At 42.2% G+C, this 20,086-nt stretch overlaps 1 protein-coding gene across 22 annotated transcripts in view; it reads right to left on the bottom strand.

Annotated features, from left to right (window-relative positions):
* LOC144755239 (scavenger receptor cysteine-rich domain-containing protein DMBT1-like) overlaps positions 1-20,086 on the bottom strand; it is a 593,569-nt gene that overhangs the window by 513,592 nt on the left and 59,891 nt on the right. For 20 of the 22 annotated variants that reach the window (XM_078643959.1, XM_078643955.1, XM_078643960.1 and 17 more), the window contains exons 2-3: positions 13,808-13,864; positions 4,887-4,916 (exon numbers count right to left, since the gene is read on the bottom strand). In XM_078643959.1, the coding sequence (XP_078500085.1) occupies positions 4,887-4,916; positions 13,808-13,864 (87 nt within the window). The remainder of the gene's footprint in view (positions 1-4,886; positions 4,917-13,807; positions 13,865-20,086) is intronic. The other 2 variants (XM_078643958.1, XM_078643963.1) reach the window with 1 other exon arrangement.

The raw sequence follows: 20,086 nt of genomic DNA, 5'->3' as shown, positions 1-20,086 counted from the left end.
TGTTGACAACACTTTTTGGCCATTTATTTCTGATAAGTTGGTTTCCCTTGATGATGATTATATTATTTTCGGTGGTGATTGTAATCAAATCCATGATCCCATTCTTGATAGAAAATCTCCTGTTAAATTTGTTCATTCTAAAATGCATAATCAATTTACCTCGGCCACCCATCGTAAACCCTTAGTTGATATATGGAGACTTTTCCATCCTGATCTCCAAGAATTTAGTTACTTTTCCCCTCCCCACAAGACACAATCCTGTATTGATTATCTTTTTCTCAGTAAATCCTTAACACAGTGCACACTTGCTTCAGAAATAGGCTCTATTCTTATCTCTGACCATGCCCCAGTTTTTGTTGACTTTGATCTAGTCCCTTTCTCTCCTCCCTCTGGCAGATGGCGTTTTAATAATTCCCTTCTTGCAGACCCTAAATTCTCTGGTCAATTCAGTTCTTTTATTGCTGACTTTTTTGCTGTCAATTCCACCCCGGACTCTTCTCCAACCATGATTTGGGACTCTTTTAAAGCAACCGTTAGAGGTTTTATCATTAATTACGTTTCCCAGAAGAAAAAGAAATGCGAGAATCAGTCTTCCCAACTTTTGACTCAAATTAAACTATTAGAACACGCATATTTTCATTCCTACTCGGATGCCTCCTTAAAAGAACTCATTACTGCTAAGGTTGCCTTCAATAAAATATCTACTGACGCTGCTGCTTCTAATCTTTTAAAAAGTAGTGCTCGATATTATGGAGGTCAAAATAAAATGGGTAAGCTTTTAGCTAACTATTTGAAAATTCGCCGCGACAGAACTCGGATTTCCTCCATAATCCTTCTGGTATTTCTCACTTTAAGGATGATGACATCTTGCAGGAGTTTGTCTCTTCCTACAAAGATCTCTACACCCCTGAGTCCTCCCCGCTTCCCTCTGATTTATCCTCTTACTTTTATTCCATCCCGCCTCCATCTTCTCCCCATGATATATCCCTCCAAGAAATATCCCATGCAGTATCAGTTTTAAAACGTGGTAAAGCCCCCGGCCCTGATGGCTTCTCTATTGAATTCTATGATCATTTTTTGAAACTTCTTCTTCCACACATGCTCGCTTTATTTAACTCATTAATTGCAAATGGCTCTTCCCAAGGTACCTTTCAAGAGGCTTTGATCTGCCTCATCCCCAAAGACAACAAAGATCCTTCTTTTTGTAAAAATGACCGCCCCATTTCCCTTGTTAATACGGATTATAAGATTTTTGCCAAATTACTTGCCCTGCGTATTGATCCCATTTTACCCGAACCTATAGGTCCTGAACAATCAGGTTTTGTAAAAGGACGTTTGTCCTCTGATAATTCCAGAGTTTTCTTTAATGTCCTCAGTAAAGCTTCTTCCCTTTCCTACCCACTTGCGGCCATCACATTAGATGCCGAAAAGGCCTTTGACAGGATCAGTTGGGACTTTATGTTTCGTGCCCTCACTTGGATTGGCTTCTCACCTAAATTAATCTCCCTCATCTCCCTTTTGTACTCCGGCCCTAGAGCTTCTATTTTTGCTAATGGAAAAATTTCTGATTATTTCTCCCTTTCCAGAGGTGTCCGGCAAGGTTGTCCCTTATCTCCCTTATTGTTTATTGTAGCATTGGAACCTTTTCTTACTAAGCTCTGACTAGATGCCCAAATTACCGGTTTTAACCCTGGTCCCCATCAAGTTAAATTGTCGGTTTATGCAGACAACATTCTTTTTTATTGCTCTAACCCTGAGTCCACTCTTCCTGCCTTTTCACTCCAAGTTGACGCCTTCTCACAGGTTTCGGGATATCGTCTTAATCGGGACAAATGTGAAGTTTTACCCCTTAATGTTTTATGTCAACGTCATTATTTCGATCATACTGGTTTCTCTTGGCAGTCGACTAAAGTAAAATATTTAGGATTATGGTTTTCCCCTTCCATATCAGACACTTTGAAGGCTAATTTTGATTATATTACAAAGAAATTGAGTGACTCTATTACTAGATGGCATCCCCTCTTTCTTTCATGGTGGGGTCATTTGGACTCCATCAAAATTATGCTAGCTCCTATAGTTTTATATTTCCTATCCATGATTCCCGTTCGCATACCCTGTTACTATTTTAAGCGGCTAGACTCACTCTTGGTGAAATTTCTTTGGAAAAATAAACCCCCTCGGATCGCCTTATCCTCTCTTAAAAAAGATAAACAATCTGGAGGTCTTAAATTTCCAGGTCTTAAGGCATACCATTATTCTTTCATCCTTAAACAAGCCTCTCGCTGGCTTTCCACTGACACTCCCACTTACTCTCCGGTTTGGCTCACTCTGGAAGAATCTCTCATTTCACCGTTTACTTTTTTGGAGATTCTCGCCTTTTCTGCCAACGTTTCTCTCTTGAAATCCCCTGTCACTGCTCATACTCGTCATCTTTTGACCCCCTTTTACCCTCTTCTTACCCCTCTCTTACTTCTCTATCTCATCAGTCCATTTGGCATAATAAATTACTGCGCATCAAGAATCGTTCCTTTTATTGGAAATCTTGGCAATCCAAAGGTCTATCTTGGATCTCCCAACTTCTATCCCATAACGCTCCTCTCTCTTTTACAGACCTTCAAACTCAATTTGTTTCTCCCCGCTTCCTTTAGGAAACAATACGACCTGTTACTTCCTGCTCTTTTTCAGTATCTTCAATCTCTTCCTTCTTCCTCTGAGATACCTTCCTCTTATTCTACTATTCGCCCACTTTTTGATTCTTCCCGCCCGCTTCTCTTTTATACAAATGTCTTATGACTTCACCTCATCGACTCAAATCAAAGACTGAATTGGCCTGGGAATGGGATTTATCAATCTCCTGGCCTATCTCTTTATGGGATAAACTGTGGTAAAAATACACAAAACGTCCAGAGCTGCTAATACCACTCAGACTCTTTACTTTTTATATAGTCGTTTACTTTTCCCTCCACAAAAATTAGCCACCTTTTCCCAAGACCTCTCGCCTAAATGTTGGTCCTGCTCCTGTCCACATGCAGATTTACTTCACATGCTGTTTCATTGCCCCAACATTGCTTCCTTTTGGAAACTGGTCTGGTCTCGTTTACATAGAATTTTTGGTTTTACACTTCCTTTCTCCCTACCCAATGTCCTTTTGGGTTCCCTATCCCCTGATTTACCACTTTCTCCTTCTCACTTTAAGTTGCTTGACCTGTTTGTAGCCGTTGCATTTCATCTCATTACCTCCAATTGGAAAGATTCCACTAAAGTTAGTTATTCTGCTTGGTGGAATAGTATTTGTTTCCATCATAGACTTGATACCAACTATGTTACCCCCGTTTCATTGGCTGTTAAACGGGATATGCTATCGATCCCTCTCACTACCTACCTTTCTAAAAAACCTCTCCCTCTCCTCAAACTGTTATTGTTAATTACCAAAATCCATCTGATGATGTTCACAAACCACCATGATTTTGCTTATTTCTCTTTTTATTTCGATTTACAAGTTTTGTGCTTATTTATTGCTTGCTGTCTATCACACATTGTTTTACTTACATTCATTATTTGCATACAATGTTACGTTTTATGATGTGTCATGCTCCATTCCCTCTTTTATTGTGTTTTCTTTTTCCCTTCCTTGCTATTTCTTTTTTCATGATTTAGCTATAGGTGTTTATTGATTCCGTTTTATTATACCTCCTTAAATCTCATTTGTATATCTCTTATGCCTCTCGTTGATTGACTGTATTAAATTTGTATTTATGCTATGTTTTTGGTTTCAATAAACTTGAACTTAAAAAAAAAAATTAAAAAAAATAAAAAGGCACATTGCACTTCCAGGAATAATACTAAAATGCTTATAAAATAAAAAGAAATGGTGTGTTTTAAAAAGACAAGGAAGGACAAAGATGAGGAAGAACACATGAACTTGGTGCATGCTCTACCAAGGAGCTAACACAAGAAAGAAAGCAAAGCCTATGAAAGCTAAGCAATCAAAAGATTGCAAATGAGAGTCACCACAAAAACAGCTAATGATGTTGTAAACGTTGCAAGCCCACTAAATTGAAAACAATAGTCTTGCAGCACAGCAAATGCCTCTGTGTAGGCAAGACCTAAATATGAGGGGCAAAGGAATCATTTCAATTCGCACACCAGTGCAGTTTGCATTCTGACGGATTTTCAAATGGTAATTCAATTTGTGGTGCAATCTATGTAATAATAGGTTGCATTGCAATTGTTTATTTACTGGGAGTCGCAAATGCCTTGAATATTATTAAGGGAAGTTACAATTTGGTACATCCTGCGATTGGATGCCAGTGCATCGATGGATTCCTGTGAGGCACTGCAGACCTATACCTTTATATGTGCCGAACATTTTTTTTAAGAAGACAGTAATCTCTAAAGTAACCAGTGCTGTTATGAAAAAAAAAATCCATTTGGGAAAATTCTGGGGAGAGCAGACAGTGATCTACAGGGATGTGCAGTTGGAACATCCCAGTGTGTTACGACCCTGTGGAGTTGACCGCTTGGACTTTTGTGATACCGAAAAGCTTTTTCCAAAAAATGGATTTCACACATAACAATAGCTATTTTGTCGTTGCAACCCTGTAAATTTGCTCAGCATAGAGTTTGCAAATCGCAAAATGGCTTTGTAGCTCTACCCTAGATTCCAAAGTGCTTTTGAAACCAGCACACATCCATTTATGGAATAGCAATTTGTAAAGCAGATACAAACACATGCACACAGATATTATCAAGCTTTGCCAAAGAAACTAACATAATGGACCTAGGAAGATTGTTCTGTCCACCTACTCAAATTGACACTGCCACCCCCACAACCCAGAATAACTAACTCATGCGAATAATCGAAAGTAACCCAGAAGAGCACTTACATTCAGTACTTCCGAACAAGGTCTGAAAAACTACATAAAAAACAGAAATAAAACAGCATGTTAAAAGTAAGACCTTAAGAAATCCTTACGTTTGGTACAATTAACTGTTTTAAAGAGCAACAATTATTTCCGCACAGACATTAGCATTGAAGAGAACATGAAAACGAGTAGCATTAATCATTGAAAGACAATACAATTTACCCCCATTGGCAGGAGGCCTCGCAACTCTCTTGCAGGAACCCCCTATCCATAGTCTTGCTAGCCCATCACAGTTGTCCTCTTAGCTCAGTGAGGCATTTAGATTGACGTTGTGCCCCGTAGCTGCTTTTGACCTCCAAGTCTCCGTTGTCTTCTCATGCACAAATGAAAAACTCTTCTACTCTTTCAAGAGGCTCTGGAACAATGAGGCCTTCAAACAGGATAGGGTTGGCCGGTAGTTTAGCTCTTAAACCATTGTTGCAATCAATGCTTGACAACAACTCCTGAGAGTAGACAATCCAGCACCTAACTTTCACAGACACCACTGTAGCCCAGTCAAATGTTTTAGCTGTAAAGGAACTTTATGCAAGGACATTCTTGGAATCTTTTTTGAACTTTTCACATGAAAGCTCATGCTTCCAGAGCATAAAATAAGTGCATATAATTCAATACATGTGGGCCCACAAAACCAGAGGAGCAGAACACTGTACCTATTATTCAAGGCCCCCATATGTTAATCTAGGATATCACGCGCTCAAGGTCAGGCTTCGCATCTTGTTTTATGAGTTCACAACCATTAATCCTTTTCAGCAGATTGGATCCTAGAGCGTTTATGGTTGTATATTATTCTTATTACATGACACGCATGTAAATGCAGCTCCACCGCCTAGGCATTTTATGCATAGCATTTTAGAATATTCCCTGTCTTTAAAAAAAGGAAATATCAGAAAACGTTCACATATATCTCTGTTTACTAAATCACTTACCAAATCTTTTGTGCGTCTTTCGGGATGGGTCCTAAATCCCTTTCCCCATTTATTTTAGATTGGTGAGTGGTTTGTAGGAAAGTGTTATAAAGATTTATTTAAATGCTGGTGTTTTGTTACGGGTATGTAACTTTTTCATCTCAAACTTTGGATCCTTTAGAGGACAAATGGTCCTAGAAAGCCGATTTTCAGTATTATTGATGTATATACCTAAACACATTAGTGCACATTCAATAGATCAAAAGGAAATGATACAATAAACAGTGGGTGTAGTACAGGAGTGGCAGCAGTTTATTAATAAAAGCCAGAAATCTCAAAAAAATTGAGTGAAGAGACATAACTTGCTGGATTGTGATCCTCTCAGGTACACATGGAACAGATGTGTTTTTAGCAGTTACTTTAAAGAATGGTGGTTTAGTTGGGCTGTTGGGGAGGAAGACAGTCCGGAGCATGGTTCTAGCATTACTGAAGGATTTGTTTCAGTGCTGGAGATGTTTTCTGTTTCGGTGTTTCCAGCCTGACAGTGTCTTCACTCCTGCATCCTCAGCATCCACCATCGGCAGAGGCTTAACCAGGGAAGTTAGATCTCTCAGGATAGAGCAATAGAGAAATGGTAAAAGCCGTGGCAAGCGGTGTTTCGCAGGATGTATGGCCATGATGCTGTCTCCTAGTCTGAATAAGTTGTTTAAAACTGCTTCTATAACGTGTGGTTCAGGTGTATCAATATCTGTAAGGCATGGTCTGCAAAAACAAACTTCCTGAGCCCTACTGTGGGACCACCTTCTCTCAATCCATGGTGCACTCTGTGCACTCTTAATACTACACATATTTGCACTATAACTTTCTCTGTTCCAATCATTTAACTCTTCAAAGCTTAAAATATCACTTTCAATGAACTATGCTTGGGTCTCCTATTTACTCCTGTGCTGTATCCAACCCTTCCAGATACCCAAGTCATCATGCTGTAGCGTTCCATTCTTTAGAAAGCTTCCTTGCATCACCACACTCTTTTTATTCTTGCTGTTGTATCACTACTCACAAAATTCATGGCTGATACTCCCTCTCCAATTGCTACTTATTTCTCAGAAACTCTTCCTTTCCAAAATACAGCAACTCCTAATGTTCTGTAGACTCTCCCACTTGTTTCCCTCCCACAGTTCACAGAGTCCTTAATATCTTGTGTGGATGCATTGTGACTAAAGCATCTACTTTCACACATGTATTGAAATGTATCATCTCTACCATCTCTACCAACCACAATCAATTTGTAAGTACTCTTTGTCTCCTCAACCTTCCAACGTTGTTCGACAATTGCCACCATCATTACTATGCTCGCAATCCCTTGGCATCACTAGTGCAGGATTGGTTTGTCTCCTGACATTGCTAAGAAAAGGAATCCCAAAGGCTCACCCCTCAACCTTCTACACTTTCCACGACATATCACCTCTGTCCAGGAGGTTGTCTCCACCCTTCAATCTTCCAACAGCGATAAGCTGACAATAACCAAGTACCCAATTTTCCTCTCCTTTCCATTATGTGCCACCGACCCGTACACAAATACATGGCAGATTGATGGGTAGTCCTCATTAGATTGCTCATCACTCATGTTAAATGCCTACAAACAAGATCTCATCAAATTCCTTGTGCACTGGGCAACCTTTTTGTTTTGAAAACTAGGTAAGAGTCCACATTGGAAATGAAGGAGGGCAGGGAGTACCAAAGCTTGGCAGCCGCTACCGAGAAAGAGCGACCACCACATCTAGTCCTACGATATCTGGGAGTCACAATTGCCATTGGAAGAGAGTTTTCAGGTGTTGCGCACCCTTACTATGCATGGCCTTGAATACCATGCTCAAAGCCTTATAGCGAATATGCTTCCTGATGGGGAGCCAATGAAAAGAGTGAATCCCATTCCTGATGGATTGACACCTGGGACTTTTAAGGAGTGAATCCCATTCCTGATGGATTGACACCTGGGACTTTTAAGAATCATCAGCACTGATGCGTTCTCTACCACCTGGAGCTTGTTAAAGGAGACCACATTGATGTTCAGGTACAGAGCATTGCAATAGTCCAACCGAGAGGGACTAGAGCGATGATGATAGACTGATGCAGTTTGGCTGGAAGGAAAGGTAAAATCTTACTCAGAGTTCTCAGTATATAAAAACAATTGCTCACTGTGTGGCTGGCCTGCTTGTGAAAGCCAAGACCATCATCAAAAAGGACCCCCAGGTTTATTGCTGTCTTGACCAGGACAGGGTGAGAACCACAGACCGCCAGCCACCAGGATCCGCCAGATGGAGTTTTGCAAACTAACTACCAGCACTTCAGTCTTGTTTGCGTTGATCCTCAGTTAATTGTCCTTTATCCAACAGATAATGCTGGACATACACTGATTGAACCTCTCCACTACCAATTGCAGGTCATTAGAGATGGAGATGATAATTTGTGTATCATCCGCATATGAGAGCTCCTGAAAGCCAAAAGATCGTACCAGATTGGCCAATGGGGTTACATAGAGATTGAAAAGAGTGTGACTCATACAAGAGCCCTGAGTCACTCCTCGAGGAAGGCTGAAAGCCTCGGTTCTAATGCCTCCATAGCTGACGATCTGGGCCCTGTTTGACATGATGAGTGGAGAAGCTGTAAGGCACTCCCCGCGATTCAAACTTGCCGCAGGCGCTGAGTTATATGCACCGGGGAAATGGTGTCAAAAGCTGCCAATAGATCTAGCATTATCAGAACTGCCACATTGCCCTGATCGACCAGTGCTTGGATACAGTCAGTAGCCACAATGAGGGCAGACAAAGTGCTGTAACTGGCGCGGAACCCGTTCTGAGATGGATCCAAGATCTCCTGTGATTCAACGTAGTTCATCAGTTTTTTAATTATGAATTTCTCCAGGATCTTGACAGGGGCGGGGAGAAGAGAGATTGGAAAAAAATACTTCAGATCTTGGGGGCCAGCATTGGGTTTTTTGAGAAGCAGTGAAACAATGGCTTCATTTCAGATGGCCGAGTAAATGCCAGATTGCAGTGTGGCATTAAACACTTTGTATAGGAAATTGGCAACTGGGTTTGGGGCCAATTTAAGTATGAAAGGTGTGCACGGGTCCAATGTAGCGCCCGATTTTAGATCCAGCAAAAGTTCCTTCTTTTGTTGAAACGTAATCTGTGAAAAAGTGGTAAAGTGATTCTTCCCGGAGTCCTGAGTAAGGTTCCTAGACAGGCCCCTAGACAGTTGGAGTCAAACACAGGGGAAGGGGAGGAACTGTCCAGAACCAAATTTGGGAGAAGGCCAGATACTCCACCATACAAAGGCTGGCACAAGGTATAAATGTGGCATCTTCAGAACCTCTCGTCAAAACACTCCTGGACCTGTGGAAGATACAATATTCAGAAAAAGGGCTGCTCTGCCTTCAAACAAAGGAAAATTGGACTTGCTTTACTTGAACCTTGGCTCTCGAGAGTGATAACATATATATATTTTTAATTTTTAAATTGTATTGCTTACAATCGCCATGCGACACACGTACCAAACCCCTAATGAGAACAAAAAACTTTTCAAATAAATCCTGCTTACACAGCTGTTCAGCCAACAACCCATACCGGGCTTGCAGCGACTGCAACTACGTTCAGCTTTGGCCGGCCTGGGGGGGCGTGACGTCTCTCCACTACCAACACCACCCCTTTGCTGTAGTTTCGCTTACCCCTGTAATCGTCCCCTCTGCTTTTCCGGTCACCACTGAGCTGCTAATGCTAGGTTTATGGTCACTGAACCGTCTTTACCCCAGCCTCCTATCCTCGATTCCGTCAGGGTGGAGTCCCCCTCCTGATGCATGTGCCCCCCCAGCCATCATGTACACTCCGTGCATGCATCTGCGAACCCCCAATCCCGGCCAGTCTAACAGTCATCTGTTACTACGTCGCACGCATCCTTACTGTTTGTCTGCGTCTCTGTCAGTGCATCCACCTCCCCGTCGCTCCTGTGTTTATACATCATATACAAACCCCAAAAGTTCTTCGGTCAGCTGTGGGGGGGAGTAGTGGACTATAATCCTCGGTCTGTGTGTAGCAATATAACATGTCCTGTGCCCACCTCTTAACTGTAGGTACTGGGCCTCTCATTGTTGTAATTCAGCAGCGATTAGGTTAAGCATTAGCAGAAGACATCTTGTATTTAGAGACTATCTTGTCCGTTGTGTGGAATCCATTTAGTAATTCTAGACGCCCTTTTGTTTGCATGTGCTCGCCATGTGATCTGTCCTACCTTCCTGTTAACTGCTCTTGACATCTGCCTAGAGACGAGATATAATTAGCTTCTCCTGCTTCGCACATGCTCAGTTGAGCTTACAGCTGTCCTCAACTTGTAACTGTCAGGATGTGTCCACCATAATTAGCTAACTGTTAGCCCCTCCCACTTGTTGCCTGTACACTTTCTGTATGACCTAATATGTACCTACAACCAGCATTCTGTACTTGTACCTCCTTCATTTGAGCCCCTGTGTGGGTATAAAAGTACCAAGCTCCTTCCATTCAGTGTGCTACTTCATACATTGCCGAAGGGTGTTGTTTGAATGTAGTTCCACCTCATGAGGTTTAATAAACTCTGTATTTTCTATTCCAGTTTCTGTGCCAACTTCTTCCTATTGGTCTGAGGACTCTGTGCAGAAAAGGGAGAACCCCTAGCACTTGTAGGCCTTGCTGAGGCACACCACCACAAATTGGCGCTTCCAACGTGGGGCTCATCGGTGACTCGGATGCCCGAAGGACTGGTAGAGACGAAGGATTGGAATCTCGCTTTTGGACGCGGGGGGGGGTGTTCGCCCTCCGCCCGGATCCTCTCTTGGTTCAGGCTGTTCCGCACTCCACAGCGTCGCCTGCTCTCTTACCCACCACCTGGCCTTGGGAGTGGTGCCTCTCGCTTCCAAAGCAGTTAATTGTGCCTTCACTCTTTCTCTGGCGCCATCCCCCCTCAATCTCCTCACTAGTGCCTGATGCAGGGGGCCCTGAGACGTGAGACGTGCGCCCCTCTCCTGGTGTCAGGCTTTATTTCCAGGCTCTCCCAGTACCGCGTCTCTGACTGCTCCCACGTCCTCCACTGGCCTTGGGGGAGGACCTCATGTGACCACAGTAGTCAATGTGTCCGATACTTTGCTAGGGGTACAGCCTTCCCCACTTTCCTCTCACCATCTCCATGGGTAGTGTGCCATGGGGTGTACTCCCTTTCACCTATCCGGCCGTTGTTGCTGGCACTCCCGCACACACAGAGCCGCTCGCACACCCTCTCCCTTTGCTGTCGCTGAAGCCTCCTTCTTACTTGGCACCTCAGACGCCTCCTTCGGCAACGTGCACAGCCGTGTGCGGCAGAACAGAGCTCCAGCAGGCCTCGTCACTCCGTTTGGTGCTTCGGCCGCAAGGACAGCCTTCCGTTCGCCACCTCACGGTCCCAGAATATGACCAGCCCACAGGACATGCCACTGTTCCGCTGTTCATTCCCCTGCCGCGTGAGGAGAACTGCAGCCCTGGCGGCTCCCCCGCAGGTTCACACCATGGCCGACCAGGCACCAGCGATTAAGCCCAGCTCGGCAGGACGGAGCTCCGCCTCTCTGCTCACTCCAACCCGGGGACTTGCGGCCCAAGTTCTGGAGTCTTCCCGCAGCTTTTTCTCCCGGCTTATTCCCCACTGCTTATCACAGTGCTGCTCCATCATGCGCTCATATCTTCCGGTTTTATTATCGGGTACTTGTAACCTCCGATTGGCGGTATGCCGCAGTATATATGTCTAATATTGTGACGGCGATCGGGAGCTCAGGGCTCAAGCGGCCATCTCGGTCGCGAGCAAGCTCCGCCCCCGAGAATCATAATAATTACAGTTTCCTGACCTCTCATTTGAGCTACAGGTAATCAACAAGCTTACAGAGGCCTTCCTGCAACTGCCCAACTGACAGGGCCACCTTGTCTCACCTGGACCTGCCTAAGCCGTGCCGTGGGCCTCTACTGGAGAGAATCCTGATCCCAAAGAGGTGCCCCCCAGGTCCTTGATTCTTGGCTGGGATCAGAGTATGCGCCTTCTAAAGAAAAGCTGAAGATGCAGAAGGTTTGGGCTCCTAGCAGCTGCAAAGTGACCTCTTTGCACCAAGAATCGTCAGTCTGAGACTCCCGCTAAAGTGAAACTCCAGCAGGACCTGCTATTTCCGGTGACAGTGACCATCTACAACAACTGCCAATGCAAAACCTGCAGTTCACGCTGACAATGACAGCTGGGATTGACCGCCACCGCAAACTCTAGTGACTACCAGATCTTTGTGCTACAGCAGCGACCATACTCTACTCTAGACCTGGTCCTTGCACTGGCAAAGACCTCCTTGCAGCCCCTGCCAATGTGAATGGAACTCTTCACATTGACTTGAGAAGGTAATTCTTCAACAGGATGAACCTGATGCTTTTATCCGACCTCCAGTCCATTGCGGCCTGCTTCCAATTCTCACTTTTCCAAGTCCTGCGCGAGCAGATAACCCGAGTGGTGCTTTGTGGTTTTTGGCGCTATTTTCACCTGAAACTTTAAAAACTCAATCCACTGTTTAGCTTTTTGTCATTTTAGTGTCATTTTATTTATTAAAATGTACTCTATTCTTCTAAATTGGTTTGGGATGTTTCTTTTTGTTGTCTTTTCTCTTTTTTACTTTTTGAGTGCTACATAAATACTTTACACATTACCTCTAAGCTACACCTCGCTGGTTTTGGGTCAAGCTACCAGAGGGATAACCAGAAATGACCAGAAATGACTTTATTATTTGAGTGTAGCTTCCACCCCTCTAAACTAATAACCCAATTTCTTACAGGAACTGATTCCTGTAACAGAAGCCCTACTGGACAACAGTATTACTTCCTCTTGCACAAAACATGCCTTTAATTTTTTTTAAATTAATTTATTTGTTTGTTAAGTAAAACGTGAGCATGTAAACAAGCAATGCTGTATATAGCAACACCACCCTGGTACATAATGTCATACAAGGTTTTGTGGGTAACATACTGATTATTGCATGCTAGATTCACAACAGCTTTTTATTGAGTGATATATACAAGCTTGAAAAACTTTTAGCACTTAACAAATTAGACGATAAGTATGAATTAATATCTACATATTTTCATTATTCTTACAACGAGGTTTAGTCTCCGAGGTGGAATAAGTATGAAGTGTTGCCAAATACCCAAATAGAGTACTCACACTTTTGCAAGATAATGCAGGAAAAGGAAAGACACTACACCCTGATTTAAGAGAAAGGCTGCAGACTTGGAATAGAAGAATGAGCACACATTGTAGCCATTGTTGAGTTGGTGAAAGAAGTTATCAATTAATCAGAGAAAGCCAACTATTTCAGGAGGGAATATGTACTTTATTTTACTAAATTGGTTTGGGATGTTTCTTTTTGTTGTGTTTTCTCTTTTTTACTTTTGAGTGCTACATAAATACTTTACACATTGCCTCTAAGTTACACCTCGCTGGTTTTGGGTCAAGCTACCAGAGGGATAACCACAGGTTTATACAATGATTTTTCTGGTTTACCCCGACCAGAAATGAGTTCGTCATTTGAATGTAGATTCGAACCCTCTAAACTAATAACCCAATTTCTTACAGAAACTGATTCCTGTAACAGAAGCCCAACTGGGCAACAGTATTACTTCCTCTTGCACAAAACATGCATTTAATTTTTTTTTCATTAATTTATTTATTTGTTGAGTAAAAAGTAAGCATTTAAACAAGCAATGCTGTATATAGCAACACCACCCTGGTCCATAATGTCATACAAGGTTTTGTGGGTAACATACTGTTTATTGCATGCCAGATTCACAACAGCTTTTTATTGTATGAATTATTATCTACATATTTTCATTATCCTTAAACAATAATACATTTGTAAAAATAAAGAAAAACTGAAATTGTTCACAGTACCAGTGCCAGTTGATTCAGTAGTGAAGCGTATTGGTAGACTTGAGCTGGATTCTGTTTCTAGAAACAAATCAGAAATGCACCAAATAAGCTTACCTTTATGGTTGTGTAACTTTACTTGCTACAAATAAGCAGCTAGTGATTTCACTACCAAGTCCAACTTTTCAAACTGTAGTGCCCTCCCCATTCTTCACACTGCAGGATGTGTGTCCCACTCTTTTCCCACCACACCGCTAGCTTTGCTCTCACTACTTGCACCACCATGCACCGTTTGTCCTCATAAAAGAGCACTGCTTAGACCTTTGAGTGACTTACAGCACTACAGAAACAGCAAGAGGATTACAAGTGAATGGAAACTTTGGGGAGGAACGGACCATCCTTCATGGCTTCCCTCAAATATGGTAAATAGATTGTGCTATGCTAGCTAGGGAAGAGGCATGTCATTCGAAGAATCACATGCATGAATGTGAAATTTCGGGGAGCAGATCAGACATAAATGAAAGGTGAAAAAGCTATGATGATTTCATCACTTTAGGCCCTGTGTCCATGCTGCACCTTCGTTGTCCCCACAATGTGAAGCGCTGAAGCCATTGCTGCATCTGCTGCCTTCTTCAATTGTAGTTGCGCATCTGTACTGTTGTCAGAGTCTCCAGTCCCAGGGCTTGCCCCACCAGACCGCTGCCTTTGAAGCACAGAAGATGTGACAAAATGAAAACAAAATGTAAATGCATCTTTATTGCTTAGTCAACTTCTGAACTCCTGCATGGGTATTTGGGGGTGCTACATCACTTCCAGCCAGGGGTGTAGCTTCAGGAGGCTGTTTGGGGTGTTACACCCCCATAATAAATGCATTTTCAGATGAATAGTTGGGTACAGGTGCTTTCAGTCGGGTATGGTAAGGTGCCTGTAGGATTTCACCTGGTATTTTTGGATACATACGCTTACAAGAGACACACACACTCTCTCACTAATCTTTGTTTTGAAAGCCCTAATGTTTATTTTACAAAATATTGTTTCTCTCATTTAGTACTCCTATTAATACATATTCCTCTCCATTACCACTGCCTCTTAAACCCCACTCATGTACCCTGCTGCGATGTAATGTATTTTAACATTATATGCCAGCATGATAGTCGGATAATCTGATGATCACGCCCCCCAATGTCACGGACAGAGCCACGCAGCTGCCCCCAGCGCCCCTTCTTCCAGCGCCTTTGCTTTCCATCCTTTTCCGTAAGGACTGAAAACAGCTCCTTTCGCTGTGAAAAGTACATCTTAGTACTTGAATCTGTGAGGGAGCAAGGAGCCGGGACTAACAGCAGCAATGTGATGCAAAGGGGCGGCTCTTTGTACCCGTTAACAAGTTCCTCTCCCAAACACTGGCTCCTGTGGTAACAGAATTCACTTGGATCAGCACAGCAATGAAACACTAATGTCTGTACTGACCATCCTTCTTCTATAACTTGCCCGCTGTCCCCACCATTATTAACCTAATGTTATGCCTTAACAGTACCTGATCTATGCACCCTTTTTCCATTCCTCACTTGAAATTGCAAATGTGTCAGTTTATCTCATGTCCCTTTTTGGTTTTAAGTGCATTTTCTTCAATTATGTCCATTAATTAAAATATAAATGCATAATTAAATAATTTAATAAACAAATAAATAAATACTCAGACAAAAGAACAGAAAATGGATCTTGCGATTCTACTGGAACACACACCCCATCTAAAACATACATTTTTGAGCGTGGCTAAAAATGCTATTGATTGTGGAGATATCAACAGCATTAATGGAAGAGGTTTTTCCAATCTAGTACTGCATGACAGTCATGCCTGGCCTCTTATTAATCTGAATCAAATCATAAAAAATACGCCTGTGGCAACAAGTTAGCAACCTGATGGATCCTGGATGAATTAATGGAGGATAAAGCTGGGCTTTGCTGCTTGCCAAAGTGTACTGTTTGAAACTACATTTAACAACGAGGTTGAGTCACCGAGGTAGAATAAGTATGAAGTGTTGCCGAATACCCAAATAGAGTACTCACACTTTTGCAAGATAATGCAGGGAAATAAAAGACACTACACCCCGATTTAAGAGAAAGGCTGCAGGCTTGGAATGGAAGAATGAGCACACATTTTAGCCATTGTTGAGTTGGTGAAAGAGGTTATCAATTAATCAGAAAGCCAACTATTTCAGAAGGGAATAGCTGCCATGTGTCAAGGCCCCAGCCCCTGGTGCTACAGAGACCTCAACATCTTTTACAACCATATCTCATGGATACAGCAGCCTTAGAGATTTAATGACCATCAGTACTCTGCAGTACTCTAAGTCAAAGGAGCAGTATATACAGAAACAACCATCACACCCCACCCCACCCCGCAATCTCCCGTGTATCTCTCAGCTTTGCAGCCTCCACAAATGGAGACAAAACATCCTACATTATTCCCGCATCTGAGGGAGTATTCCACTAAGGGAATGTCACAACTTCAGGAAAGAAACAAGGAAGGAATGGAAAACGAAAAGGGCTGTAGACTTTATGAAATTGGTCTGTCAGGAGAGGTAAAAGGGCCATGACAGCTATGAGTATGAGCCTATGTTAGGAGTTTCTTCAAAGCCCTAAATACAGATCAGGGAATTCCAAAACTAAAGAATGGATGGGTAAATCCCCTTGCTATGGATTGCAATGGAAACCAGGCTAGTAATTCCTAGGGCACCAACGCACAAGGAGGCTAGGCACACAACATTTAGATTCAGAGGGTCACATCATAGTCAATATTAGCTGACTCAGCTTAAAGTCACATTGCCTAGCAACATCTTACTATAATGTTGCTGCTTTCACTTGGGCAACATTCAGCCTTTGGGGTCCTGCATGTTTCTTTTATTTTCCCTTCTTTGGTTTCTCTCGCAGACGCTCCCTTTATTTTTTCTAGTTGTGTGGTTGCGCTTATCTCTGTTTGCACTTCTCCCATGAATTAGGGTATTTCTTTGTTACTCCAGTGCTCCTCAATGTCATTATGAAGAAGCCGACAAGTATGCACATGTGTATACATCATGATTATTACCTTATAATTATGAGGGATAGGATTTACCTTGCATACCTGACAATGCCTCAGCTGGCTCTATCACATCACGTTGTTCTTAACTCCTTGCCATGGCCTTCCTTGCTGGTTTGGTCCATTGTACAGCCGGCCATGAGTCCATGTGGCTCTGGGGTAGTGCCTATTCTATGCTCTATGTAGCTGTTGTGCATTATGTCTATTTCTCTTCATGAGGTATAACCCCAGTAATGTACGTCACTGGATTCTTGCGTGATATTGCTGTGGAGTTTTTTGGGATGCACATTTGAGTTCTACCACTATCCACTCAAAACTCAACATTCTACGATATATAGAGAATGATGTTGATTACTCTTAAGACTAGAAGGGAAGAGAATGACTACACAAAGAAAGTTTCAATGGAGAGGGAAATATAAAATGAATTAAATGACTATGAAGATTTCAGGAAGATCTCAGACACAGGAGAGGGACCTACATTAGCCAATACTGCAAATCCCGCTATAGAGGTAAGAGGAAATCCTATAAACCAAAGGCAGGATGTAAATGCATCACAAGAAAGAGCTCAGAAAGCAAAAGACTAACAAGAAGGTCTACCTTTTTTGCCCTCTCTACTTTTCTGTAGTTCTGTGTGAGGAGGCTATTGTTGGCAACACTGGTTGATTTGAGAAGTCCTGGAACAGCAACATATGCACATTGACAGAGGCTCCCTACTGTTGTATTGACTGGAGTGGGAATAGTAAATGTTACCCCTCTGCAATCCAACACTTTCCCTACTGTTGCACTCATTTTAGTGGGAATATAAAAAATGTTCTCTCCGCAATCCAACACTTTCCCTATTGTAGTACTGAGTGGAGTGGGAATAATACATTTTACCCCTCCGACATCCAACACTTTCTGTACTGTTGCATTGACTGGAGTGGGATTTGTAGATTTTACACCTCATGAGATCGACATTTGGGCCCCGATTACGACTTTTTGGTGAAGTAGTTGCACAGAGGTGAAAAACGCCACTCTGCTGCTCTGCCGAAGGTTGCTGGCGCCAGCCTGCCAAATTATGACTTTTAAGTAGTCTGGCAGGTGGGCGCTGCAGTGCCTTTGAACGCTGCTCTGCAATGGGACCACACTACAAGGGTCCTGCCGCCATGGACTCGAAAGTCCATGCCGTGCAGGAACCTATGTTCATGCACACAGGAGAGCACATGTTATGCCCCTCTCTGTGCATCCACATGTGTTCGAGGCACAGAGGGGCCCTGTAGGGCCCACTTTGTTTTCTCTCCTCTAAGTTTTACATGGAGTAAGAACCTCCATGCAAATCCTGGGGGAGAGGAAATATACGTAATATGTTTGGCAGGACTGAGGCAGTCGAGCCAAGCATATTGCAGCATCTGACCTTTGCTATAATGCCAGAGAATGGCGGTCTCCTGGCAGAACCAGCGGTCTCAGGATGGTCAGACCGGCCAACTCCTAATAGGGAGGTCGAACAACGGGTGGGGAAGTAACTGGGTCCACCAACGTTGTGCCATCACAAGTCTGGCAGTACTTGGACCTCCAGAGTCGTAATCGGGCCATTTGTTTACTATTTATATGTTGTGGTGGGAATAGTATATGTATTAACCCCTTTAAAGCTAGTAAACAAACCTCCCCAGTGCTGCGCTGTCCATTATCCGGTGCTGAACTGGACGTCCAACGGTCGTGCGCAGCACTGGGGAGGTAGTGCCCGTGACGACCGTTGGCCGACGGCAGCACTTAAGGGGTTAATTGATTTTTTTTGTAGTTTACATTACATTGTTTAAATTTATATTGAAATGTTTTAGGTTATTTAAAATGATAATATGCATAATTATTAATGGATTTAATATTTTATTCATTTTTTGAAAATTCTAAATTTATATTTTGTTTGAGTTTTTTATTTGTTATGTTATGTTATGTTAAAAAATGATTTATAAAGCGCGCTAACACCGATTGGTTTCTTGGCGCTGACAGGCAGAGGAAGTACTTGAACAAGGGGAATCCGGGATTCTATTGATATGCTTGAATATAAAGCCAGGTTTTTAATGCTTTCCTGAATGTAAGCAAGTCCCGACAAGACCGAATTTCCAAGGGAAGTGTGTTCCACAGACGGGGAGCCAAGGTACTGAATCTGCAGCCTCCAGAGCGTTTACGGCTAAACAATGGTATCTGTAAGAGGTCCAGGTGGGCAGAGCGCAGATTCTGCGACGGGACATACTTAGTGATTCATTTGTCTATGAACTTTGGGCTCTTACAGTGAAGAGATTTCAAAATTATGCACCCTGTCTTGAAAGTGCATCGCTGAGCCACGGGGAGCCAATGGAGTTGCCTCAGTAGAGGGGAGGCAGGTAGCCATCTATTTGTAATTACAATGGTATTTTTGTAGTATTTTATGTTATTGGATATATGTATATATATATTATATTATTACATTAAAAAGGTATTAAAAATAATATAAATTACAAATATTAATTTAGTAATATTTTTAAATTAAATGTATGTAAATAAAATATGTATATTAACATATATGTGTGTTTAATTTTTGAAAATAATAATTGTTATATTAAAAAAATTATTATATTTTATTTTGATTATATTAGTATTATCATTTAATTTAATCAATGTTTATTATTTAAATTTATATATGTTTAAACAATTATATTTTAGACAAATATGTATTCTACCTCTGTTGCTGGAAGAGAGTTGGCCTTTTGTTTCTATTGTGGATGTAAAGCTTTTGTGTTTGGAGCGCTGGCGTTTTTGACAGCTTCTAAGGCTTGGGCTGGAGTCACGACAGTAATGTGTTTTTCTCTGAGCCAAATATCTTTCTCTCACTACAGCAGTCTGTGCCGTCATCAAAAAAAATTCTGTTAGTGCAAAATGAATCTCTGTATAGGTGTATAAATGTGATTTATATGCAATAAGTACCTTGTCTCCTTTATTGAATGTGACATAGGTGTACCCTGATGCACCTGCAATTATATGGATCACCATGCTGATGGTGTTATCACATGTGTGTAAGTGTTTAGAAGTTAGCATGTCAGCTTGTACTGAGCCTAGGATTTATGTGTGTTCAATTGTCCAATGTGTGCTTGAAAAGACTGGATTAATCAAGTCATAGAATGGTTTTACCCACTCTAGACAGTCTGGAATGTATTTTCTGCCAAAATTTAGGAAACCCAGTACTGATTGGAGTTCCTTTAATATGTTTGGTG

This window comes from Lissotriton helveticus, chromosome 5_1 (genome assembly GCF_964261635.1).
Source record: "Lissotriton helveticus chromosome 5_1, aLisHel1.1, whole genome shotgun sequence".
Lineage (NCBI taxonomy): Eukaryota > Metazoa > Chordata > Amphibia > Caudata > Salamandridae > Lissotriton > Lissotriton helveticus.
The sequence above is the reverse complement of the archived record's forward strand: the minus strand, read 5'-3'. Positions and strand labels throughout refer to the sequence as shown.